This window comes from Pezoporus flaviventris, unplaced genomic scaffold (genome assembly GCF_033815535.1).
Source record: "Pezoporus flaviventris isolate CSIRO_AGI_PZ_B2104156 unplaced genomic scaffold, CSIRO_AGI_Pfla_v1 ptg000070l, whole genome shotgun sequence".
Taxonomy (NCBI): domain Eukaryota; kingdom Metazoa; phylum Chordata; class Aves; order Psittaciformes; family Psittacidae; genus Pezoporus; species Pezoporus flaviventris.
Genome location: NW_026892618.1, coordinates 6,434,503 through 6,461,981, shown reverse-complemented (window position 1 = coordinate 6,461,981; position 27,479 = coordinate 6,434,503). Strand labels below are relative to the sequence as shown.

General features: G+C 41.6%; 2 protein-coding genes across 9 annotated transcripts in view; both read left to right on the top strand.

Moving 5' to 3' along the window:
• TSPAN9 (tetraspanin 9) overlaps positions 1–7,834 on the top strand; it is a 157,525-nt gene extending 149,691 nt beyond the window's left edge. For all 3 annotated transcript variants that reach the window (XM_061472229.1, XM_061472228.1, XM_061472227.1), the window contains 4 exons: positions 457–558; positions 2,702–2,833; positions 2,958–3,041; positions 3,835–7,834. In XM_061472229.1, coding sequence (XP_061328213.1) covers positions 457–558; positions 2,702–2,833; positions 2,958–3,041; positions 3,835–3,906 — 390 coding nt within the window. In that variant the 3' untranslated portion in view covers positions 3,907–7,834. The remainder of the gene's footprint in view (positions 1–456; positions 559–2,701; positions 2,834–2,957; positions 3,042–3,834) is intronic.
• Positions 7,835–14,138: 6,304 nt separating this feature from the next.
• On the top strand, positions 14,139–27,015 carry PARP11 (poly(ADP-ribose) polymerase family member 11). Of its 6 annotated transcripts, none has more exons than XM_061472220.1 (8): positions 14,139–14,297; positions 17,998–18,127; positions 18,224–18,344; positions 19,411–19,486; positions 20,993–21,065; positions 21,153–21,283; positions 26,053–26,204; positions 26,680–27,015. In XM_061472220.1, the coding sequence occupies exons 2-8, from the start codon at positions 18,038–18,040 to the stop codon at positions 26,991–26,993; spliced, it is 957 nt and encodes a 318-aa protein (XP_061328204.1). In that variant the 5' UTR covers positions 14,139–14,297; positions 17,998–18,037; the 3' UTR covers positions 26,994–27,015. The 6 variants fall into 6 exon arrangements, with proteins under 6 accessions (XP_061328204.1, XP_061328208.1, XP_061328210.1 ...); XM_061472222.1 differs by having other exon boundaries at positions 14,142–14,297; positions 18,038–18,127; XM_061472221.1 differs by lacking the exon at positions 14,139–14,297 and adding an exon at positions 14,304–14,655.
• The last annotated feature ends 464 nt before the right edge of the window (positions 27,016–27,479 follow it).

Below are 27,479 nucleotides of genomic sequence, written 5' to 3'. Positions count from 1 at the left end.
TTAAGCTTGAGAGGTTTCATAAAACTCTGGTTTTATGATGTCAGCAAATTAAAGTAGGCCATAGGTTACAGGCAGGAGAGGCTGCTGTGTGGTATTGCCAACAGCTCTCTCTCGCAAAATTAATGTCAGCAAGTTTCTGCTGATGACTTTTCAGTTAGTTTGTATCAAATGATGACTGTATGGTGGTCTCTTAGTAGAGAGGAAGCTATTTGGTCTCCTATCTCATGAGAATTAATCCAGTATTTTGCAATCTGAGGGAGAAACTAGGATTTGGCAGGTGCTGAAAGGTCCCACTGACTTGTGAGAGTATTGAAGCTATGATGGAGCTCTTCTACTCGTGTTAAGTTTGTGGTGAGAGAAAGTGAGAAGGATACATTCTATATGCAAGTCTGTACCATTTAGTCCTTCCCTCTGAACTGCAGTGCATTGACTTTGTGTATTTTCTACATCATACAGGTCAGTGAAAGTGCAAAGAAAGATTTGAAGGAAGGTATGAAGCTATACAATTCAGAAAATAATGTTGGACTGAAAAATGCATGGAATATCATTCAAGCAGAGGTAACATATTTTCTCAATTAAAAAAAAACCCAAACAAACAGAACCCCAAAACAAAAAAAAAAACAAACCCAAAAAACAACCATCCAGTCAAAAAAAAAAAAAAAACCAAACAAAAAAACCCCACACCCCAAAACCTCACACGAAAACCAAAATCAAACAAAAAGAAACAAAGAAACAAACAAAACCCCACAGTTTGTCCAGAAGGTTGCTGCAGTCTGTTGACTTCGGCATTTGTGCCAAGGCTAAAAGATGGCTAAATCAGACTTTGATTTCTGATTTTGCACTCTTGAGCATCCAGGGAATATGGTGAAATCCAGTATCAAAGTGTACTCTATAAGGTGAAAGATGCTTACCTTTCTCTGAGGTTCTCTGTGCCGACCACAAGCGCAGAAACGAACTGAAACGGAGAAGCAGCAAAATCTGCATAGGTAGAACTGCAGCCTTGGCAGATAGGCTTTTGCTGTTCAGCACTCGTGGGCAGATTACCTAATGTTTTGGTGTTTGGGTTCATGTATTTGTGACAAGAAGGCTAACATACCTTGGGCATGGGACTGTTATTTTTGTTTGTTTTTTTTCTAAATGTTGTCAAGTATTTGCTTTTAGTGATCACTGAGCACAAAGCACGTTAACATACAAAAATGTTTGGCAGCCCTTCTGAAAATATACAGTACTTTAGTGGCAGTAAAAGTTTGCAGTTGTGCAAGAAGGGGAAAATGGATGACCCAGGGAATTACAGACCAGTCAGTCTCACCTCTGGGCCTGGCAAAATCTTGGAGCAGATTCTCCTGGAAGGCATGCTAAGGCACATGAAAATCAATAAGGTGATTGGTGACAGCCAGCATGGCTTCACTAAGGGGAAATCCTGCCTGACCAATTTGATGGCCTTCTATGATGGGGCTACAGAACTGATGGACAGGGGTAGAGCAGTTGATGTCATCTACCTGGACTTGTGCAAAGCGTTCGACACTGTCCCACTCAACATCCTTGTCTCTAAATTGGAGAGACATCAATTTGATGGATGGACCACTCGGTGGATAAAGAACTGGCTGGATGGCTGCACACAAAGAGTTGTGGTCAACGGCTCAATGTCCGGCTGGAGACCAGTAACGAGTGGTGTCCCTCACGGATTGGTGTTGGGACCGGTCTTGTTCAACATCTTCATCGCTGACATGGACAGTGGGATTGAGTGCGCCCTCAGCAAGTTTGCCGATGACACCAAGCTGTGTGGTTCGGTTGAAACCCTGGAGGGAAGGAATGCCATCCAGAGGGACCTTGACACCCTTGTGAGGTGGGCTGATGCCAGCCTTATGAAGTTTAACCATGACATGTGCAAGGTCCTACACCTGGGTGGGAGCAATCCCAGGCACAGCTACAGGTTGGGCAGAGAAGAGATTCAGAGCAGCCCTGCAGAGAAGCACTTGGGGGTGTTGGTTGATGAGAAAATGAATATGATCAGGAAGTGTGCGCTTGCAGCCCAGAAAGTCAACCGTATCCTGGGCTGCATCAAAAGGAGCGTGACCAGCAGGTCAAAGGAGGTGATCCTGCCCCTCTACTCTGCTCTTGTGAGACCTCACCTGGAGTATTGTGGTCAGTTCTGATGTCCTCAGCATAAAAAGGACATGGAACTGTTGGAACAAGTCCAGAGGAGGACCACGAGGATGATCAGGGGACTGGAGCACCTCCTGTATGAAGACAGGCTGAGGAAGTTGGGGCTGTTCAGCCTGGAGAAGAGAAGGCTGCGTGGAGACCTCATAGCAGCCTTCCAGTATCTGAAGGGGGCCTATAGGGATGCTGGAGAGGGACTCTTCATTAGAGACTGTAGTGACAGGACAAGGGGTAACGGCTTAAAACTTAAACAGGGGAAGTTTAGATTAGATATAAGGAGGAAATTCTTTCCTGTTAGGGTGGTGAGGCACTGGAATGGGTTGCCCAGGGAGGTTGTGAATGCTCCATCCCTGGCAGTGTTCAAAACCAGGTTGGACGAGGTCTTGGGTGATATGATTTAGCGTAAGGTGTCCCTGCCCATGGCAGGGGGTTGGAACTAGATAATCTTAAGGTCCTTTCCAACCCTAACTATTGATTCTATGATTCTGTGATTCATGAATTGTGCTACTTAATTTATGAATCCTTATTTTTGCCACAGATGAAATGCTGTGGTGTGAATGACTTTACGGATTGGTACCCAGTGCTGGGAGAAAACACTGTCCCAGACCGATGTTGTACGGAAAACTCCCAAGACTGTGGACGGAACTCTACTGAACTGGTGTGGAAAACGGTAAGGCTTGCTTTTGCCCAGGTCAAGGGTTAGGGAGACATGGGAAGGAAGAAAACAGACAGAATGCATGTGAAAGAAGATGTGACCTTGGGATTTCAATTTTCTTCTTTCATCATTATTTCAGGGATGTTATGAGAGAGTTATGACCTGGTTTGATGAGAATAAGCATGTCCTTGGTTCGATCGGGATATGCATCCTCATAATGCAGGTAATACTGGTATGATGTTTGTCAACATGCCTTTGATTTGCCATCAGCATTGTTGATTCTGCTCTGTGAAAATTGGTACTCAACCACTTTGAGTTTGATCATGATTTCAAAAATTACAGATTTGTTTTGTGAGTTCATGTATGGCCATCTATTCAGAAAGGAAGCAGGTCAGTCAGTCCCACAAAGAAGGCATGCTACAGTGGGGTTTTGCTTACCTGCCTTTTGACTTCAGAACACCACTCCGAGGTTCCCATGTTCCACCATTTGTTACACTGCCCCTTAGGGAACTGGTTTTTTTTAAATTTGGAAGCAAGTTCTAGAAGTTGCCAAAATTAGTAAATTTATAGCCACTGAGTAGGTTAATGTGTTTTAAAGAAGAAACGCCTAAGTACCATCATAATCTGTTAAGATTTTGAGGTTATTGTATCACCGTTGTACTTTGCGGGGAGAATACCTGAATCTGATATTTCAGTTACATTTCAGTTATCTGGCTAAACAAGCACAAGTTGTTGGGTGAAAAAGAAGAGTGACTCATATGTATATTCTGAAAAAATTGTTGTACATATGACAAAGAGCCCTGAGAGCTTTTTGCCTCCATCTGTGCTCTGACAGATGCATCTCCAGACTTCACCATGTGCCTGAACAACATACATCCAAGTTTACTGATCAGTAGTGAAACTTGAGAAATATGGCTAGTGTAGAATGACTTTTAAAGCTGGAGAATGAACAGAGGTGGCAGTGAAGATTTGGCAGCCTCACCATACTGAAGCTTTTATTGTTTGTTTCCCTTCAGATTCTTGGCATGGCCTTCTCCATGACACTCTTCCAGCAGATTCACAGGACTGGCAAAAAATATGATGCCTAAAACCTCTGAAACATTATCACATCAACCCTTCTGTCTCATCATAAAAATGAATAAAAGGAATGACAGAATACCAAGCCTAGCCCTGCTGAAGGAATCCATCCCATTGACTGATCTACTTTGTTGTTATTTGTCCAGTTTGTCCAGACACAACTTGCTGACTCATTTTTGTCTTTCACATTTGCCATTTATTTGCCAAAGACAGGGGAAACTCCCCAAAACTATGGATTTTCTACACAAAATCATAAGAATGGTTCTTAACATTAAGAAAATGTTTTGCTCTACTAATCCATGCTGTATGTGCAAAAATTACATGTGTTCAACTTCAAGGCAGAAGTCTTCAAAGTCTTCCATTAAGTTTTCAACCCTCCTGCCTAATTTACTGGAAGACTCAGAAAAGCCACTCTGAGAGTCCTAGGAATTGGAGCTGCTTTGCTTTGCAGCTTCTTGTACCTTATGGTGTATACTTTTTTATTATGATAATGATGATGATGATTATTATGATGGATATAGCTTAGAATTTAGTAGCCTGACTTATAACTTCTTATTGGGTTTGGTTCTACACATTTATTGTACATTAATTTGGGAATCACTGTGCGATCTCTAGAAGGCATGTTTTTCAAAGTTGACGGTGCAAGCAAATAAAGACATAACTTTTTTTAAGTCCATGGGGAGGCATCATCTACCTTTTACCAAGGTCTTGATGTCCTTACTGTAACAAAGGAACCACCTTTGTTACATCCTCAGATGGAATGCAATGTCTTTCCTTTGGACCAGATGGTGAACTTCCTACTCCTGTAAGGCAAAGTTCCAATGCCTTTACTCACCCAAAGCAGTGTCTGGCTGCTTTGACATCATGCTACTATGAAAGCTGAAAGTACTAACTAAGCAACTCACTGCTCCCTGACATGAAGGAAGGAGACTGCAGTCTGGGCTACTGGCTAGTTGACAACAGATTTCACAATTGTGATGTCTGTTTCAAAAAGTTTGCCCAAGGCATGGCATGCTGCTGGGTATGAGGGAAGGAGATGGCAGTTTGATGTCATGCCGTGCCCTTCATGGAAGGGGTCTCCTCAGGCAGATGACAGCTGTCTCCCTGAGCTGGAAAAGATGGTTTAGATTGTTTGATTAATAGCAACAAGGTGATGCAGGAAAAGGGCAATTTCCAAAACAGAACTCACGGATAGTATGTGTCATCACACCTTCAGTACAGAACTGGTTTTTGCTGATGGACTGCAAAGTCCATCCAGTGGTATAGTGCAGAGTTCACTGCAATGCATATTTTTACCAACATTCCTGTCAGAAAACTTAAACATACATTTCTGTAGCTTTAATGCTGTTTGATTGCAAGCAGCCCCCATTTTACCCTTTGTTCCAGGTTTTTGAAGTTTTGTGAAACAAGAAGGAAAGGCTCAGAGGATGTTCTTATTTAAGTCCAGTCAGGGCTCACTGCTACTCTGAAAAAACTACTGTTTTTTGTATTAGCAGCAGTCAGAAGTGACCTTCAGAGGTTACCTTATCCAGTGTCACTCTCAAAGGGTTACTGTCATCTATGTGAAATAGGGGTTATAATGAAATTATTGGGCTGAGTTTCAGAACCTGTAGAGGATGGAGATTTTGTGCCTTTCAGAGCCATAACATGTCAAACTACTCCTCTGGTAAACAAGGTTTTTTAATGTCCAGTTTGAATATTTAAACTTTAAACTCTTAAAAGATATCATTTTGCATTGTGTCATTCAGCCTTGTGGGCTGAAAGAGCTGTTTCTTATCTGGGAGTTTTTAGTCCCATTCATTTTCCTAGTAGGTCCTGCATGCATCTCGCAACAACAGTGTTTTGCGTGGCCTATGTGTCACTTTTTTAAGTTCCTGTGAAATCAGTATGACAGGAAGCAGTGTGAATGTGTGGGAGACAGAGATTAATTTGAAGAAGATTACTATTCTGAGAGTATGTCCCTTGCCCATAGGAGCACAATGCCCAAAGTTTCACAGGGCTGTTTCCCACTGAATCAGACAATGCCATATGGGTTCAGCTATTTCAATCGGATTGCCTTTAAAAGAATCAGGGAAAAAGCAGAGGGAAAGCACAGAAACTGAATCCAGTTTTACTTGCATTTCTAACAAAAATTGGGACCAGGAGCATCTGAGCCCTACCGGAGATGGATGTTCCATGTTGAAGAAGGGGCTCTGATGCCCACTGTACTTGCTGCTACGTGTAAGACTGTATCCGAAGTTGCTAAAATGCATTCCCATTTTTGCAAGAAAAGACAGGACAATTTTCATCTGATGGCTCCACTGCATTTTCTCTTTGGGCAGAGGTGCTTAGTTTTCTCTAGCTTTCTCTGGTGTTCAAAAAGAGCAGGGTGCAGGCCTGAGCAGGTTCATCATCTCTGTCCTTTTTGGTCGCACAGTGGTACCTGCCACATCTTAATTTTTAATCTGCAGTCAGTTTTTGTACAAAAAATGGTAAAAATATATTAGTGAAATTAATAAGGAAATAAAAAATGTTTATGAGTAATTCAGAGATGAATTGTGTAGTTGCAAACTCAGCTACTTTGCCTTCCATCCAAACTTATTTTTCTAGAATGCTTCATTCCATTTCATGATCTAGCAGCATAGATCCTGAAATCTTTTTTTAATGACTACTTTTGCTATTTTAAGCACAGTATTGAGATAGTTACAAAAGCTTCATATGTACATCTCCATGAAGCCACCTACAGGAAGGAAGTCAAGAACAGGGCTAATTTGTGTCTCTACCTGACTCTCTGATGTGGGAGGTGATGACAGACATCCTGAAAGGAGCAGAAAAGTAATGCCATTTTCCAGGTGACAAAAAACAGCTCTGGAAAGTGTGAGTCTGTGTCAGTCAGTTTGTTAGAGAAGACACTAACTGTCCTGTAAACTGGTCAAAGGGAGCTTGCTTTGGCTCATGTATGTATGCACTTTTTTTGCTTATGCTAGTGGGTGGCTGTCTGTGTGTTTTCCCCAAATGTCATGCTGATTATTTAAATATAAGTTTTTAGCATGTTTTTAAATAAAAACAGATACTGAGTAAAAGTATTTTTAATATACACAACTATTGATTTGTATAAATGCATACCTCTCTGTATCTCTAATTCATGAAAGCACAGTTCAAATGTCTGAAAGTGCTGTTTCTCTGGGTGGTCCTTCAGACTGTAGCATACCCACTGTCTCACTGTGCTTCATGCTTGGAAGCTACAGCAGAACTTAGGCAGAGACATAGTAGGAGAACAGCTTGAAGAAGCTCTATTTGAAAGCTGTTAAAGTGATAGCAGTGAATTCTGTTCCCTCCTGGTGGTACCAAGGCTGTTAGTTATAGGAAGCCCAGGTGGACGGCACCCAAAAGAAGTGCCCACAGCTGAGTAGCATGTGAGATGATAAAAACAATGGCACAGATGTCTCCAGGATGACAGAAGATGCCTTGTATTTGTCATGCATTGAATTCCTGGACTGTGGTCATGTTAGGCCAACTCTCCTATCCTGTGTCCACCCCCCATTTGTATGCATGAAATAATACAATCTCATAGGAAGGGTGCAAGCAAAAGTCAGAGGAACTGATCCTCATGGTCTTTTGAGGGCAATGTCAAGTGTAGAAAAGGCAAGGAGGAAAATGGTGTTTTCCCAGCAGATGGTTCTTGGGAGCAATATGGAATAGGGAACATATAATTCTGATGTAACTTCTGTTCCATAGAGTTAAGCAGCTTCATCCTGTACCTGGCATGGGGAAACCTGGAGATGTTTGCCTATGGGCTAGCTATCTGTTGTGCAGTAGATAGTAGACACCAAGAAACAACATGCCATTCCCACCAGGTGGTGTTTGCACCAGTGTTTCTTCTATGCAATACTTACATTCGCCTTTATATAAAAGATTTTTACTAGGATAATATAAAAATAAAGGATTTTTTAAAAGGTGCCTCTTTGAGCTTATTTCTTTTATAACTCCAACTACCACCAAAACCAAAAGGGGACAACAAACATTCCAAAAGATAACTCACAGAAATCTATTCCAACTCCACAGCAGTTGAAGTCCAAGCTCTTGAAGCTTTTGCATGTCTGAAAAGATCCCCCCCAATATCCTCTCTCATCCTTATTCAGAACAATACTGTAATAAAACAGAAATCAGTGTGAAAGATCCCCAAAGATCAGAAAATTGTGTTTGACAGCCTGGTAATATAGGCAAATATCCCAGAGAATACAGAATAGTTGGAGAGAGGACAAAGTATTAGAAAGCTTGAAAGACATGCAGAGGACACAGAAAAGCATCTCAGAAACCATGAAAATTTATTAAACACTGATACAGAGAAAGATCAAATAGCCCTCCAAATGCCAGCAAAGTAGAAGATGGTCTGAAAAATCCCCAGATAAAACAATGGAGGCAACCAGAAGCTATCAAAGCAACAGAGAGTCTGAAAGATATTCAGGAACATAAAGCAGCCTCAGGGGAAGAAAGCCTGTAAGTACCTAAGGAAACAAAATGTATCAGTGTCCAAGAGGCCAAGATAGAAACAGACAAGGCAAAAGGAACTGCAGGGAATACCAAAGAGGCTCAGTAATAAGAAAATAGTATCAGAGATACTAAAGGAGCTCCAGAGTATACAGTAGTACAAAAGGCGGCCTCAGAAAAGACAAAAAAAAACAAGGGCAGAAGGCTTGAAAGTGCCCCGAAAAGTAGCATCAAAGAATGGAAAATTAACTAAAATCTTTAAAAGACTCAGAGGGCACAGAGTAGCCTCAAAGAGCAAAAAAAAAACTGTTAGAAAGCCTGAAATAACCATAGTGAATGCACCAGAGTCCTTAACAATAACAAGAAAGTAGCAGAGATTCTGAAAGCACCAGCAGAGTATGCATGCAGCTGCTAAAAAAGGATAAAGAGCAACAGAGAATAACCTTGGAGGAGAGAAGAAAGAAGTATGGAGGCTAAAATAATCCCAGGAGAAAGAAGAGTAGCTACTACCACCTTCTCAAAGCACAAAAAAGGTCCACTTTATGTGTGGGAAGTCTACCACGCCTGGCAGAAGGCCAGTATGGATGAACAGAGAACTCTTGATGGAGGCTGACAGCGCAAAGGGGAAGCAGAAGTGGGGCTGGGCTGCTCTGGAGGAATAAAGCCATTGCCTGGGTATGGTGGGGTGGAATCTGCAAAGCCTAAAGCTCAGCTGGTGTTGAAACTAGTGAGGAACATGGAAAGCAACAGTCCGTGGGTCCACCTGACATGCAGCCAGTGGTGCTGAGGGAGCTGACGAGAGTCACTACAAAGCTGCTCGTGTCTTTGAGAGGTTGTAATGAGCAGGGGAGGTTCCTGATGATTTGAAGAGGCATATAGCACACCTTCCCTCTCCCCAGCCATCTCCCCCTAAAGGAAAGAAAGAGCCCCCTGAGAACTACCGGTTCGTCAGCCTGCTCTCTGCCCCTGGAAGATCACAGAGTAATTCCTCACAGAAACTACTTCCAGTATAAGTAAGGATAAGAAACTGATTGGGAAAAGGCAGCTTAGGTTTACGTAGGGCAACTTATGCCCATCCACCCTCATAGCTTTCTACAGTGAGACAACTATTCATGTGAATGAGTGGAGAGCAGTGAGTGTTGTTCACCTGGACTTAAGCAAGCTCTTTGCCACAGTTCCCCGTAGAAAATGGTTGAGGTACGGTTTGGATACGTGACAGATAAGGTGGCTGAATAACTGTCTGGGCTATTGGGCTTAAAGGGTTGTGGTCAGCTGTTCAAACTAACTGCTAGTGAGGGTTTATTTATTTGCATTTCTTGGAGATTGATGCCTGAGCCAATAGTGCTCAATGCCTGTTTTATTAAAGACCACAGGTCAAGAGACATGGTCATGCTTTGCCACAGGCTCCTTCCTCTCTCCTCTCAACCCACCTCAAGCTCCTCCCTATGGGACTCTCTCACTCAGCTACTCTGCTTGTCTTCAGAGGCTTTTTGAGCCTCTCTGCTTATTTCTTCACTGTCCTATATACTGTACCTGCAGTGCAGTTATATCAGTTTGGCTTCTACTTTGTGGCTCTCCAGTCATACCGTCTGTTCTCAGTGGACTCAACATTTCTCCTTCTTTCTTGGTCTGTGTGAGACTACTCTCTGCTTTCTCAGCATTCCTTCTGTTTGCTTTTTTTTTTTTTTTCACCTCTCCAAGGCTACTCTATGCTCTGGGTGTCTTTCTTGCCTGCTTTTTTCCACCTTTCTGAGGCTAGTCTATTTTATCCTTCACATTTGCAGGCTTTATGCCATTTTCTTACCATCTCTGAGACTACTCTGTCTTCTCAGAGGTTTTTGCAGGCTCTTTTCTAGTCTCTCAGGCTCCATAACATATCTCTGAACTCTGAGACTCTCTCAACCTCTTCACTTCCTTCACCTCTCCAAAGCTGCTGTGGTTGCCTTTTAGGCTTTTGGTCTGTTCATTCCTTTCACTGAGGTGACTTTGGATCACTTTCAGTATTTCTGCTCTCATCGTCTGCCCCCCTCCACACTTTCTGAAGGTCAGCTGGGTTTTCTGGGGTGTTTTAATCTCTCTTTAGGGTTTGTGGCATCTCAGCACAAGGATGCAGGAGAGCTGGGTTAAGAAAGATCACCTAACACATATAACAGCTCCTTGAACAACAAATCAGGATGATGTAGACTTTCAAGGAAAGAATGCATAATGATTGCTTCTACAGCTTCCTCCATATCTCAAGACCAATGCCCATTTGAGGTGGACAGCCATTGCCTCCAGATGTGATGCTTTGTAATAAGCAGAGTATTTCCTCATTCTCTTCTCTTCCCTCTGGGCAACAGTATTTTTGTGTGTACAAGTTTGTGGATACCACAACATGTTTTGGCGGGTTTTTTTTTTACAGAATGCTTATAATGTATTCCTTCTTTGGTTGTTCTGTTTGTTTTCTGCTTACTTTCAGTTAATGCGAGCAGAATTATATTTCATTATCATTTACATTATTATTCAGTTGCATGAATGCATCATTAAATTATTAAAAATTAATCTATTATGAAATGGCAAATACTAAAAAATCACAACTTTTTTCTCTAAGAGAATGTATAATAGCAGTTTATCTTCCTTGTCTTATGCTACTTGATGCATTCAAGGGCAATGAGCAGATATTCATAGGGACATAGACAAGCTGGAGGAATGGGCTCAGAGGAACATTATGAAACTGAATAAAGACAAAAGCAAAGTTCTGCACCTTGGAAGAATTGGAAGAACCTTGGCAAAAATAAAGGTTAGGAAATGACTAGATGGTGAGGAGCCCTTCTCAAAGTCATAACCCTGTGCATGGAAAGCTGGATGTGAGCCAGCAGCGTGCCCTGGCGGCACTGTAGGCCAACTGCAGCCTCGGCTGTAAAATAGCAGGACCCTAGCCAGTAGTTCAAAGGAAAGGATTACTAGCATTTGTTAAACCTCTTTTAGAATACTGCATCCAGTTTTGGACCCATCAGTACAAGAAAGGCAGTGATGAACTGAAGCAAGTTCAGCAGATGACACCCAAGACAGTTAGGAGGACGGAACACTTGCCCTGGAGGGCAAGAGAGCACTCTCCCTGGAGGAGAAATTGATGGACCTGGACTTGTTCAGCCTGAAGAAAAGTCTTGTGTGGCAGGAATTAACGGCAATCTCCCAATACCTACAGAGGATATCAAGAAGACCATGCCAGACACTTCACAGTGGTGCATGGTTGAAGGACAAGAGACAGAAGACTTGAGCTTGTAATGAGAGGTGCCAAATGGGTATCACAGAATCATAGAATGGTTAGGGTTGGAAGGCATCAGCTAGTTCCAACCCCCCTGCCATAGGCAGGGACACCTTCCACTAGATCAGGTTGCTCAAAGCCCCATCCAACCTGGCCTTGAACACTTCCAGGGATGGGGCAGCCACAACTTCTCTGAGCAACCTGTGCCGGTGTCTCACCACCCTCATAGTAAAGAATGTTTTCTCAATGCCTAATCTAAATCTACCCTTTTTCAGTTTAAAACCATTCCCCCTTGTCCTGTTGCTATGTGCCCTTGTAAAAAATCACTCTACAGATTTCTTGTAGGCTCCCTGTAGGGTACTGAAAAGCTGCTATAAGGTCTCCCTGGAGCCTTCTTTTCTCCAGGCTGCACAAGACCAACTCTCCCAGCCAGTCTTCATTGGAGAGATGCTCCAGCCCTCTGATCATCAATGTGGCCCTCCTCTGAACTTGCTCAAGGAGGTCCATATCCCTGTTGTGCTGGGGGACGCAGAGCTGGATCCACTACTCCAGGTGGGGTCTCACAAGAGCAGAGTAGAGGGGCAGGATCGCCACTCTCAACCTGCTAGCCATACGCCTTTTGATGAAGCCCAGTATGTGGTTGGCTTTCTGGGCTGCAAGCACACATTGCCAGCTCATGTTCAGTTTCTCATTAACCAATACCCCCAAGTCCTTCCCTGCAGGGCTGCTCTGAATCTCTTCTCTGCCCATCCTCTAGTTGTGCCTGGGATTGCCCTGACCCAGATGCAGGACCTTGCACATGGCCTTGTTCAACTTTATGAGGCTGGCACTGGCCCACCTCCCAAGTGTGTCAAGGTCCCTCTGGATGGCACTCCTTCCCTCGAGTGTGTTGACTGCACCACACAGCTTGATGTGGTGAGGGCTTGCTGAGAGTGCACTCAATCCCACTGTCAATGTTGCTGACAAAGATGTTGAACAGGATCAGTATCAACCCCTGACAGACACCATTTGTCACTGCTGTCCACTTGGACATCAAGCTGTTGACCACAACTCTCTGAGTGCAACCATCCAGCCAATTCCTTATCCACTGAGTGGTCCACACATCAAATCCATGCCTCTCCATTTAGAGACAAGGATGCTGTGCAAGATAGTGTTGAATGCCTTGCACATGTCCCCATAAATGATGTCAGTCACTCTTATCTCCCAATGCTGTAGCCCCCTCGTAAGCGTCTCTTTGTGCTGAAGGGGGCCAAGGTTGCAGTCACCCCCTCTATCGACCCCCTCCAGAGCTGATCCCATTTGAGTTCAGGGACACGGCCTGACTATTATTTAAAAAATACACAACGGCCAGTAATAACAACAGGAATAGATTACTCAGAGAAGCCCACATAAAGCATTGACAGCATCTCTTCAAGAAAAAACAATGTTCAACAGATATTCTGCAATAGCTAAGATGGCAATAGAATTCTCCCTTACTTCTACCCTGTGATAGATTCATAAAGCAAGGCAACATAGGTATAGTAAGTCCTCACAATCTTTATGTGCTTTCCAACAATACTGATACCAAATACCATGGCTGCAGAAAGATAATCCTGCTTCCAGAAAACGCCTGTATTCCAGAAGCATCATGTTCATGCCAGTGAAATACCTGTGGTGATTCACTACAGGCTGCTTAACTTTTTAACTCAGAAAAATAACCTTTTCTAACTCTGTATTAAGAGGCAAGGTTAGCACAGCCAGAGTCTGAATACATGTTCTTCCTGATATTCCCTTTGAATTTGAGCCCACTGGCTTACTGCTTTAGCAGGCATCACTGCCTGCTTTTCCACTCTGCAGCTCTCATCCTACAGTCTCTGCACCAAAAGTCTGGGGTGGGTTGCACTCACGACCATGGCCTCTCTTACTAAGCAGTCCTAGAGCTGCTGCTGCTTCTAGATCTCAGTTGCAGCATGAAGCTGCGTGCAGGCCCCAAAGGCCCAGTGGATGAATGCCGGCAAAAGGCGGCAGTTCTTATTCCCTCTTCCCATTAGCTAATCATACCTCATGATTGTTACGAATGGTCACTTCTGCTGCCGTGCCTGACGCTAACATGGTACCAGCTCTTTAAAATACTATGTGTACAGAATTAAATACATAGACTGGCTCAAGTATGTTTTTATTTCACCGGAAAACTATCGGTTGTAAAAATTCCTTGGTAAAATCCACTGCTATCCAGAAGAACATCCAACAGTCAGAAGAACCAAAAACCACTGTGGGGTACAGAGCAGCGAGGGGTGCTTCACCACAGCCTCTCCTCGCAAAAACGCTACCTACACCGTGCAGCACCGACAAGACTGCCAGAGCCCAAGCCCGAGCGGCTGACAGGAAACAGCCACAGCCACAGGGCTGCCACAGAGGCGGGCCGGCGGGTGCCCTCGGCACAACAGAACCCGCACCCCCTCTGCAGCACCTCCTACTCCGCTGCTCACTGGCACCCCAGACCTCGTCCCGCTCTCTCACGAGCCTATCGAGCGCGACCGCCTACAGCCGGTAGCCCGCCCCTTCTGCCACCGATAACGGAAGCGCCCGGAGGCCGAGCGGTGACGCGACCTGTGCGCCTCCCGTGGCCACACGCACTGCCCGCCCCCTTCAGCCTGCTCTCCGGGCGGTGTTTGGGGAGCGAGCTCGGGGTGGGCGGCCGATGCGGTGAGTGCGGGCGGGAGGGGGACAGGGGAAACGGCAGCTCCTTTCCTCTTTTTCCTCCTCAGCCCGTCTCCGTATAACGTGCGCCCAGCAGGCCGCTTCCCTTCCGCTTCCTTCCTCTCCTATCCCCTCCCATCCCTTCCCTTGTCATCCCCGCCGGCGGGAGCGCTGCCAGGTTGGGGAAGGGGGTGGGAGGCGTAGGCCACCATCTTTTGGGGACGCCTACGGCCCAAATGGAGAGGTGCTGGTGCAGTGATTAGACTGACCTCCCCGCCGTGTCCCTGAACTCAAATGGGATCAGCTCTGGAGGGGGTCGATAGAGGGGGTGACTGCAACCGTGGCCCCCTTCAGCACAAAGAGGGTAAGTAGTGATACAGTTGCAGACGGTATTGTCGTCTGTGTCCCATACTAGCGTTAATGCTGTTCTTCCTTCTTATTTCCTCTGCTTTCCTGCACGTTTACCTCAGCCAACCCTCCCGCTCAGATGCCTTGTTCTCCGAGGAAGAGACAGAGTCCCTTAGTGTTTCCAGCAGGGAACTTTATAAATTGTCTCAGCAACACAGCACAGTCTGCCAAGAGGAAGTACACAGCACAAGAAAGCAAGCGAAATAGACCATTGGAACGATTCTATATTTTTTGCCATGGGGGTGGTGAGGTGCTGGCACAGGTTGCCCAGAGAAGCTGTGGCTGCCCCATCCCTGGCAGTGTTCAAGGCCAGGTTGGATGGGGCTTGGAGCAGCCTGGTCTAGGAGAAGGTGTGTCTGCTCATGGCAGGGGGATTGGAACAAGATGATCTTCAAGGTCCAGCCCAAACCATTCTGTGATTCTGTGCACTATAAAGCATGTTTATTAGTCAGACTTTAAAGTACTTCTGGAAAGAGAGGCAACGCATTACCAGTAATAGTAAAGCCATTCAATCACGGTACAACATGTAACAAACATCTGTTTAGAAGGATGATTTTGCTGTCAGAGTAATTGTGTTTAATTTGAGCTGCTCTGGTAACTCCTAGACAGACCAGTAGAAACAGTGCTGATAATGGGAGTTGAGAGGCTTTCTGTTAGTAACATCATTGCTAATAAAATTCTGATTGCTGCATCTTTGATAGTTGACATCCTGACATCCAGAAAAACCTACTGAGATTTTTCTGCTCACTCTGCATTCATTCAGTGTTTTTGGACACCCCCCCCCCCCCCAAAAAAAAAAAAACAACAGAGAAAACCACAAAAAAAAAAACCAAAAAAAGCTTCTTACAAAGATCGTGGGTTTGATTTTTAAATTCAATGAAAAATTGAGAGATTTTGGATTTGCATCACCTATAAGAACAGCTCTTGTTTTTATCGCTTTACATGTTCAGGCCTTTGGGTCATTCTTCCATACTTCTAAGTATCCTGGAATTTACCTGCTTACCCTAGAATTTGTGACTAGGGCAGTACATGTGAATTGAGTGTAACATTTTTGAAATACAGAAATAACTGTCTCTTTAGTAAAAGGTTTATTCTGGAGGCTGTGTTGTCCCCAGAGAAATATAAGTGTGTTGTCAGGGCACAGATAAACCTGCCCTCTCAGTCTGTAACTTGTTCAAAAGGCATTATCAATTTGATTCATCAGATTCAAGGCCCTGGACTAACATTGCAATGGAGGTGAGGTTTCAGTGGGAACATGAGGTCGCAAAATGTTACCTACAAAACCTGATTTGCTTTTCTTGTAGCTTAAAAAAAAAAAAAGCATAGACTACCTCTGCCTTCTCTCTGTAGGAGAGAACATAGCCAAGTATTCATTGGAGAGGAAGAATCAAGTTGAAGTTGAAAGTGTATTATAAAAAGTTGTTGGCCAGTTGTGCTTTAACACCTAGCAAATGTATTTTGACTTTGACAAATGACTTTGTATTGCTGTGATGAATAAAAGAGATGTTGGACAGATGTTACCTGAAATAAGAGTTTTCTTACCTCTTTCAAAATATGTTTCCATGAAGCTGATGTCCCTTTATTGTAGTTCTGCTTGAATGTGAGGGAGCTATCCATGTATGTAAAATTGTGTAGGGTTCCATTTGTACTAAAGTAGGTTTGCCCTCAGATTCTGCAATTCAGAGATGTGGAAGTTCACTTCTGATTTCACTGTTTTCTAAACAACTAGATTTTTGTCGTCCTTTGGAGTTTTGATGATCAGAGTACAGTCTCTAGCTGTTACCACAAAGAGGTTTCTGGGGTTGTTTTTCAAACTAGCACACAGGGCTAGCTTGTTAAAAGTAAGAGGGAAAGGTGGGGCTAAAAGGGCCTTTTCCTCTCAACTGCTGCCCCAGTAGCACTGGCCACCTGGTGCCAACTTCTAGTCTCCAGAATTTGCCTTCCTGAGGTCTCTACTTTTTTTTCTGGGTTGAAGTGTCCAGGAAACAATTAATGAAGCATTTGAGGTATTAACCGGACATTATTTGACTTGTTTGGGCTGAAGCGTATTGTTCCACTTCTCAGAAGCAAAAGTTAAGTTGAAGAAATAGTTGGGAAGAGTGCCAGTCTTGGTTAAGCAGTTAGAGTGGATGAATTGCTGATCTTTTCTAGTAGTGGGGCAAGCGTCTTTCTCTGAAAGATTCCTCTCAGCCTACTTAGAATTTTTGCTTGGGGGGGATATGTGGCAGTCAAAGTTGACATGTTAAGAGATATGTGCAAGTAGAGTCAAGTACTTCAAGAGTTTTCAGGATTTTATTGATAAATGACGGAGTTGAAATCTGTCAGGGACTGTCCTTCTGGAGGTATTCCAGCTTTTGGTAAGCTTGAGCTCGTCTAGCTGCTTTTTAAACTTCTGTAAGTTTGCAGCATCCACAGCATCCCATGAAGAGAAATTCCATAGGTTGCCATCAGTTTTATGAAAAATTTTCTCTCTTTCACTTGTTATTAATTTAACATGTGCAACCTTTGATAGGTGTCTCCTTCTTACATTGGAAGAAAATGTGATTTGTTATTCCCTATTCGGTTTTGTCGTGGTTTTGTAGACCTCTGCTGTATCCTTTCCTCAGTCCTGTCTTCCATCCTGCAGAAACCCCAGCTATGGTAGTAATTGCTTGTGGAATGCAGTATGGAAGCCATTCTGGCATTTGGTGTGAAGCTTCTCTGTAGTTACAAGTACAGAGTACTGGTAATTTTATTGTATCATTTTTTAAGAGGGTGCATTAGGGAGAAGCAAACCTGCAGGCAGTTGAGGAACTGTGGACTCGAACAGTTAAATAATTCCATTCTTTGTGTTAGGTTTTTTTTGCTTGGTTGGTTGTTTTTTTTCCTAACAGCTTCTGATACCCGCTCTGATTTGTTCACTGTTGTTGAGTTCCTAGTAGATGTTTTCATCACGTTGTAACCCCAACACCTCATTTGTGGGTGGTATGTATGTTGCATATAGAAATGGCCTTGCTCATATGTTCATCAGTGTGGCATTTAGCACCTCTCTGATCATTTAGAACCTATAGCTCTTGCCTTTACTGTCACACTTAGATGTTTGAAAATGTTTAACTAACTTAAAGAGTAATACTGGATAAGTAGCAAACTGAGAATTTTTCTCTGACAAAGAGAAAGCAAATCTGCCTTCCACCTGCTGTTTTTTTGTTTTATTAAGATTGCAAATTCACTTTATTTAATTTTTTAAATAAATTTCTCAAATAATGCAGTTTTTAAATACTATCAAAACTTTTCTTTTGTTTGTGTGTGAATGTTTCAGGAAATGCTTCAAAGAACAATAAAAGATTTTTTTTCCAAAGATGGAAAATTCAATTGAAGAGATGGATACCGCTGATACTCAGTGGGGCTGGTTTTATTTGGCTGAGTGTGGTAAATGGCATATGTTTCAGGTAAATACCTATGAATTTACATTAGCTGTGATGCATTCCATGCATCAAACTACCTATTGCTGTTTGTCTAAATGTGCTTTTTCATTTATTTTGAAGACTGATTCAAACAGTCATTGCTCTGTTAGCAGTGAAGATATTGAAAGGAGCTTCCGAACAAACCCACATGGTTCTGTTTGTTTTACTACTGCAAAATTTAACTACACGCTAGACTTTTCAGGTGTGTATCTTTTCATAGAGTAAATTTAAATAATAGAAAGTGCCAGATACACCAGTTTATTTGTTCATTCACCAAATTAATGTCCTCATACCTAATGCAAAAACTTGTGATTCTTGTGATTGGAAATGTTGTCTTTACTGGAAAGTACATAGTAGTTTTTAGAAGCAACTACCCTGTTGCAATTTTGTAATGTAGTTTATTAATAAAATAGCATGTCTTGTTTAGTAGCACTCCCATCATGTTGCTGCTACTTACCTTACCATACATCTGTGGGACTGGGGAGTTTGAACATTTTTTCTTTAATGTGCAACTGCTTGTAAGCTTGAAAACTGTAGTAGCTTGAAAAGCTCTCGGTTATGTTAACTATAATTCGATCTGTACTCTGAGGGTTTAGTTTGGGGTTTGTTGTTTGTTTTTTTTGTCGTTTTGGTTGGGTTTTTCTTTTTAGCTTTTCCATTCAAAGATTGTTTATTTTCTGATGAAATTATGAAACAGCTATATGCTTAAATATAAGCCTCTTCCAAGACAAAGAAAATCATAGTATTACAAACACAGAAAGTGGGCACTGGGTAAAACAGCAATGTACTGGGAGTTAAATTAGTATGTAACAATACAGTGAGTTTTGTGTTTACCTGTGTTGAAATGTCTGTTTTAAAAAAATTCCTTGTTTTGCATCTGGAATAAAAGCACTAAGTACAAATGCTGAAGAACTATTTTTATGTTCCTGTTTGTAGGTCATGATGTCTTATAAGGACAGTAGTAACATGCTTTGTCATCCTGGTTGTATTAAAGCCAGTGGAAGTTTTGCCAGTGATTGTTAGATGGATATTTTAACAGTAAACCTTTTCTGTAATATTTGTGCATTTTGCCAACTTGTGTAAATGACAATGATTCTAAAGCCAGTATTTCGAAACATTTATCGAAAATGCTAATTTGTTAATTGTTGAAATGGGATTTCCTGTCAAGCAACTGTGTAGTATTGTTATTTTTAAAACTACACTTACATGTTTCGTATGTTATAGATGAATTCCAGAAACTTTCATCCTAACTCTTGTTTTATGCTTAGCGATGAAACAAACCAACCTAACTACCCTTAAGCAACGTCCAATAAAGCGAGCTCCCTTTTCTATCAGTACTTTCAGGTAAGGAAATAAAAAGAAGACACCTTAATTTTATTTTATTGGTGATTCTTCTAAGTAAAATGAAACAAAAATATATTTTATATTTGTTGTTTATTTACTTCCCACATCAAGCAATTTGAAAGGTGAACCAAGGTGGGAGAGCTAGTCACGTGAAGAAGGAAGACATTTCAGAGAAGAACATCAAAAGAATTTTTAGGGTGTTGGTTTGTTGTTGTTTATTTTACCTCTGGAGAAATTAAGGAACTTGCAGTGTGAGAGGCAAGGCATACTGAATACTGATAACTTTTATCAAGGTACTTAAAGCTGTGCCTAAATCTAGCCATTGGAGTCCCTGTAAATACCTGTTGAATCACAATTGTTGTGGAGAAACAGCAGCAAAATACTTAGTAGTTTGTTCCATTTTAGTAAGGACTTCTTAGTATTATGGTAACAGCAAAAAAAGAGAGTTATATTGCCTGTATGTTTTAATCCTTTACTCTAAAATGTTTTGAAATTACAAGAATTATGCATCATAACAACCAGATTGTTTTATGAGTCTAATTGCAGTAGACTGTAAGTTTCTTACCATCTGATAAGTCATTAGATGTAAAGCAGTGCTGATGTAAATCTGATACTCAATACACTCTAAATTGATCTGTGCAGTGATACCACCACAGGTAAAAATGACTATATGGAATATGTGGACTTTTTTCTCTAGCTGCTTTCTTCAGAAATAATTTTAGTTCTGAATTTTAGTCTGGTATTTTCAAAAAAGAAAACTGTTACTTCTAGTGAGAAATGTAACAGTAACCTTTTTACACTGACATTCAAGAAGGCATGTTTTTTTTGAAGTGTCAGCTGGTTTTTTGATGGCTATTTGCTGAAGATTGTATGCAATAATGTGGCAATTCACTTTTGGGTTTCTGTTTCTCCAATAACTGCATTCAGTACTCTCTTTCATGGTATAACACTGTTCTTTACTTTCAGAAGATTGCTTCTTTTAGTCCTGGCTTTAAGGCTTAAAAGCTGTTATGTATATGGTGCATATGCTTAAAACACACTTTTTGGGTTTTTTTTTTGGTTGGTTGGTTTTGGGTTTTGTTTTTTTGGGGTTTTTTTTTTTTTTTTTTTTGAGCATGGGGTTTTTGTTGGGTTGTTTTTGGTTTTGTGGTTTTTGTGGGGGTTTTTTTGTGGGGGTTTTTTGGTTTTTTTTGTATTTTTTTGAGGGGTGGGGTTTGTCGATTGGTTGCAGAACTTTCTGACCATCTCTTCCAGTTTATCTTCTTATCTTTTGCTGTAGATGACATATTAAAGCTGCTCATTATGCTGGTTTACTTACAATAAGCTAAGCCAGAATTTGAATACAAAATAAGACCTCTTGCATTTAACCTTACCTGTTGACAGCAGCCTTTGTTTCAGCTAAGTAGTTTTGTGTAAGGTTTTGGGTTTGAGCAAGAGTTTGACAGGAAGAAAATGTGTCATGGCTTTGAAGTGATGTATTTTTGCTTTGTTTTGTTTTGTTTCAAGTTTCATCTGTGAAAATGAGGCCATCCCTATGCCTTCCCACTGGGAGAATGTAAATACCGATGAGCCATATCAGGTAAGAGTTGGTATGGAAGTTGGTGAAAAATACATGATAATGAAATAATGCATTGAATTGAAATTGTACTAACCTCTTTTTTTCCAGCTTATTCCATTGCAAAAGAAAACAAATGAATATAATGAAGTTTCTAGTCTCTTTGGAAAAACAATGGATAGCCACCGAATTAAAAGAATTAAGAGAATACAAAATCTAGACTTGTGGGAGTTTTTTTGCAGGTGAGATTATTTCTAAAACCAACAGTTTTAGTATTATTAATGGAGCAAATCTTGAAGGTGTGCAGCAGAAATATGTTTTATTGCTTTTATTATTAATGAAAATATGTGTAACTTAAGATTTTTAGAATTTTCTTATTTGTCATTCCTCTGTATTCAGAATTCCATTTTCAAGACTGTAGCTTCTGCAGGTGCAGAAATGTAATACTTGTAGAAATGCATTAGCTGTAAGCGTAGCACAGACAAGACTGATGCATTAAAGATGTTCAGGATGTCCATGTGGTAGATGCCTATGATACTTAACAATGCTTTTTGTAAAATAATTCTTTGACAGGCTTGTATTACTGTAATTTTTAGTGAACAAAGCAAATAAATATTTGTGGCTTGTTAAATTTTTTAACTTTCATGAAACCAAGGACAAAATTAAGTGTCCAATTAGCACATTTTTGTGTTCTTTCTTTAATGTGCTACAGAAGCTTTTTCTAAGTTCTCTGCTTTTCCCTCTTTATATTGTGCTGGCCTGGAAGAAGTAGGAAGTCCTGAGTTTTGCTTTCACTTAAGTATTAATCTTAAGCAGTCATATTTGACAGAAGTTTTATTTGTGTGGCCTCTAAGAAGGAGTTCATATCACAATCTGTTTTAAAGATGTATTATACTCTTAAAACCAACTGAACTAAGTTAAACAGTGAGGAAATAACTTAGGCAGATGTATATTAAAAATTTACATAGATATGAAATTTTGAAAGATATCTAATTTATTGTTACTTTAAAGGTGTAACATGGAATAGTTAGGGTTGGAAAGGACCTTAAGATCATCTAGTTCCAACCCCCCTGCCATGGGCAGGGACACCTCACACTAAACCATATCACCCAAGGCTACGTCCAACCTGGTCTTGAACACTGCCAGGGATGGAGCATTCAAAACCTCCCTTGGCAACCTATTCCAGTGCTTCACCACCCTCACAGTAAAGAATTTCCTCCTCACGTCCAATCTAAACTTCACGTCCAATCTAAACTTCCCCTGTTTAAGTTTTAACCCGTTACCCCTTGTCCTGTCACTACAGTCCCTAATGAAGAGTCTCTCCCCAGCATCCCTGTAGCCCCCCTTCAGATACTGGAAGGCTGCTAGGAGGTCTCCATGCAGCCTTCTCTTCTCCAGGCTGAACAGCCCCAACTTTCTCAGCCTGTCTTCATACAGGAGGTGCTCCAGTCCCCTCATCATCCTCGTGGCCCTCCTCTGGACTTGTTCCAACAGTTCCATGACCTTTTTATGCTGAGGACACCAGAACTGTGCTCAATACTCCAGGTGAGGTCTTACAAGAGCAGAGTAAAGGGGCAGGATCACCTCCTTTGACCTGCTGGTCACGCTCCTTTTGATGCAAATCATGAAAATGCATAAGGAAATTAAGTTCTTGGTTAAGAGAGTTAGCCTTCTCTTAATTGAGTTTTTGATTTTGGGGGAAGTAATGAGGGGGCTCAACAGAACTCCCTCTCCCTTGGACTTCTGGAGGGCAAACTATGGCCTGTTTAGGAGACTGGTTGAAAGAGTCCCTTGGGAGGTAGTCCTGAAGGGCAAAGGAGTCTAGGAAGGCTGGACATTCTGCAAGAAGGAAATCTTAAAGGCACAGAAGCACGCCATCCCCATGTGCCCACGAGATGAGCTAATGGGGAAGATGAGTGGTGTGGCTGAAGAGAGCTCTGGCTGGAACTCAGAAAGAAAAAGAGAATTAATGACCTTTGGAAGAAGTGACAGGCAACTCAGGAGGCCTACAAGGATGTCATGAGGTTACGCAGGAAGAAAATTAGGGCAAAGCCCCACTAGAACTTAATCTGGCTACTGCCATAAAAGACAATAAAGAATGTTTTTTTAAATACATTAGCAACAAAAGGAGGGCTAAGGAGAATTTCTGTCTTTATTGAATACTGGGGGGAAACACAATGATAAAGGATGAGGAAAAGGCTTGGGTGCTTAATGCCTTAGTAAGACCAGTTGTTCTCAGGGCACCCAGCTTGAAGACGGGGACAAGGAGTGGAACGAAGCCCCCATAATTCAAGAGGAAATGGTCATTTAGCTGCTACACTTAGGCATACACAAGTCTATGGGGTCATATAGGATCCACCAAAGGGCACAGAAGGAAGTGGATGGGATCCATCAAAGGATACAGGTGGAAGTGCTCACTAAGCAATCATTTATTAGCAGTCCTGGCTAACTGGGGAGGTTGCAGTTTACTGCAAGTCAGCAAATGTGATGCCTATCTAAAAGAAGGGCTGGAAGGAGGATCTGGGGAACTACAGGCCTCTCACTCTGACCTTGGTGCTGGGGAAGGTTATGGAACAGATCTTGAGCACCATCATGTGGCATGTACAGGACAACCAGATGATCAGCCACAGTCAGCATTGGTTTATGAAAGGCAGGTCCTGTTTAACCAGATTGATCACCTTCTGGGAAAAGATAACCTGTTTAGTGGGTGGGACAGAGCTGGATGTTCTGTGCCTCGACTTTAGTAAAGCTTTTGACAATGTTTTCCACAGTATTCCCCTGTAGAAACTGGCTGTTCATGACTTGGATGGGTGTATATTTCACTGAGTAAAATACTGGCTGGATGGCTGAGTCCAAAGAGTTGTGATGAATGGAGTTAAATCCAGTTGGTGGCTGGTCACAAGTGGATCAGAACTGGGACGAGTTCTGTTTACTGTCTTTATTGATGACTTGGATGAGGGGATCGAGTGCCCTCTCAGTAGGTTTGCAGATGACACCTTGTTGGGCAAGAGTATTGATCTGCTTGAGAGTAGGAAGGCTCTACAACGGGATCTGGACAAGATGGATTAATGGCCGAGGCCAACTATATGAGGTTCAACACGGCAAAGTGCCTGGTGCAGCACTTGGGCAACAACAGCCCCATGCAGCGCTACAGGCTTGGGGAAGAGTGGCTGGAAAGCTGCTCATGGAAAAGAACCTGGAGGAATTGGTCGAACTGGCTGTATGAGAGATCTGACTGGTGGATCCACTTAATTTTGTTTTACTGGATTAGCTTGTCACTGCTGGTGAAAAGTGCTAAGACTTTTTTTTTGAATAGTTAGACTCTGTGAGTTCTGTTCCAAATCAGTAAAAAGCCAAGTCAGTTCCTACACGTGGGTCGGGGCACAGCTACAGGTTAGCAGAGAAGTGATTCAGAGCAGCCTGAGGAGGGCTTTGGGGTGTTGGTCAATGAGAAACTGAACATGAGCCGGCTTCAGTGTGTGCTCGCAGCCCAGATAGCCAACTGTCCTGGGCTGCATCAAAAAGAGCGTGACCAGGAGGTGAAAGGAGGTGATCCTGCCCCTCTACTCTGCTCTTGTGAGACCCCACTTGGAGTATTGTGTTCAGCTCTGGTATCCCCATCATAAGAAGGACATAGAACTGTTGGAGCAAGTCCAGAGCGAGGGCCATGAAGACGATAAGGGGGCTGGAGCACCTCTTATACAAAGACAGGATGAGAAAGTTTGGGCTGTTCAGCCTGGAGAAGAGAAGGCTGCGTGGAGACCTCATAGCAGCCTTCCAGTATCTGAAGGGGGCTGTAGGTGTGCATACTGGAGAGGGACTCTTCATCAGGGAAAAAAAAGGTGAACAACAAAGCAGAATAAACATCTCTTTCAGTCTAAGTACTGTAAGATTTCTACTTCTGTGAAATGTACTTATTTATAAATAATGCATAATTGCAACGTAATGCTATTAATATGATAAAGAATCCTTGCTGCCTCTTTCCCTGAACCTGGTTGGTGGGACTTCTTCAGATTACATCTAAACTGTAGGTCCTATGAAGCTTTCCCAATTCAAGTGTGCACTCCTGTTATAAGCAGATAGCTTAATTTGATAAGTATGTGCCTGATAAACCTATGTAGCACAATGCCCCATGCACTATAGCTTGTATAGGAAGAAAATTCAGCTACACAGACAAGAACGATGCTATGATGCACTCTGACTTGTTTTTGTCTGGACAGTCAAGGGATCATAACTATGAACAGCTGAATGATTTAGACACAGATTCAGAGTCAACTTCTTCATGGATCTTAGGAAAACCCAGATGAGAGAAAGTTGCGTAAAAAAATGATAGAAAATATATCTGTTTTTTAATTGAAGGTGTGCTATGGCCTGCCTATAGGACTGTAATATGGTTTCACCTGTAATACAAGGTGGTTTTTGTTTTTCAAAAATTATATATACATGTAATCCTTCAATACACAAAGGATTGAATACTACCTCTTAGAATGTATGTGAATGATAAATTTGGAAAACTATTATGAAATTATCACATTGAAGTAATTTTACCTTGACATTTAGGTAATTTTATTTTTAATATTTTTGCTGGTTTGGCTGAGTAGTTATACTTTATAACCCACTAAATTGGTTAGCCATCCAACCATGCTATTTAAGTAGGTGGAGGGAACAAAGTGGGAGAAAAGTGCCTTTCTTTTAAAATGTATCTGCATAAAATTACTGTACTGAAACTAATGCCAGGTGAAGAATGTAGATAAAATTGGTATAAAGACTTTTTTTTCCTAATCTTGGATTACTTATGAAAATAGTCCACAGCATCCAGAAGTAAAACATGTCCCTTAAGAATTCTGACCACTTTAAAGCAGAATCATCTGTTAAAAACTAGAGTCATCTAGATTAGTGAAAGTGGAATGTATAGAGTATTTTAGGTCTGTCCCCTCCATAGTGATTTCAGAGTAGTAACTTAATTCGATTGTACTGATGTTTGTAATGCCGTATTGTGTGTTCTCTGTAGGAAAAAAGCTCAACTAAAGAAGAAAAGAGGTGTTCCAACTATTAATGAGCAGATGTTATTTCATGGCACCAGTAATGAATTTGTTGAAGCAATATGTATTCATAACTTTGACTGGAGAATAAATGGGATACATGCTGCTGTATATGGAAAAGGTAAGTATTTTTGCCAGATACAACAGTTCAGCAATCTCAAAAGTTGAACTTTGTGAAGTGTTCCCCATATTAAGTTCTTTGTGATACACTCACTGTGTTTATTCAAGAGCTGTTTAATATAGCTCTGCTTTTCCATCAAGTGTATTTTAAGAAAGTTAGGATGCAGTAAGGAATGTAATTACCAAAACTGGCCAGTAGGTCCAGGGAGTGTGTGCAGCAGCATTGCAATGGAAGCAACGTTAATCACAAGACAATCTCTCTACTAAAACATTCTCACTAGAAATATTTGGTAATGTTGCTATAATCTAAGGATTTGGGGAGTGCAGGGGGGAGGAGGGTGAGGGCGCATGAACATGAGAGTTCATGAACATAAGAGAACAGACATCTTTTATCATCCTAATACCTATATTCATGCTCTAGTAGTTAAGCTATCATAACAGTATAATCAGACTTTTTTTTTCTGTTTTTTTGAAAGGGACTTATTTTGCAAGAGATGCATCATATTCCAGTCATTTCTGCAAAGAGAACATGAAGCATGGAGATACTTTTCAAATTCATGGTGTGAACCTGCAGCCTCATCTGCACAGACCAGATAAAGTCATGTTTCTTGCTCGTGTACTAACTGGTGACTATATCAATGGTGATTCAAAATACATGAGGCCTCCTTCAAAAGATGGAAGTTTTGTGAACTTGTACGACAGCTGTGTGGATAATACCTGGAACCCAAAGATCTTTGTTATCTTTGATGCCAACCAAATCTACCCTGAGTATTTAATAGAATTTTCTTGACTTTGAAAGCAGCTGAACTGAATATCGTTTGTGTCTTTTTGATGTTCTTTTTGTAAAGACAACTATAAAAAACAGGAAGTGTGAGAGAGATGAAAGAAAAGCTAGCATGTGTTTATGGAGGAGGGGAGGGTATTAAACAGTTAAGAGAGATTGTTGAACTGTTTTTTAAGGTCTGTAAACTTTATTAATGCATTTTTCAAATGTAGATACCATTACAAATTTGAAATTGCTTAGTGAGCCTTAAAGACGCTGGACATTGGTAATTTTTCAAAGGCAAGATTTATGTTCTGATTTTTTTAATATATTTAAAGTATTTATTCATGTGGTAGAAATATGCCTGTAATACAGTATGCATATGATGAAACTAATCTTTTGTAAAGATTGTCTGTAGAACAACAACAAAAATGGGGGACTTTGGTGCATATTATGTCTGTATGTCTGTGTTCTGTAGTACACACTGCTTTGTGTTTGGAAGTCTCTTAGTTC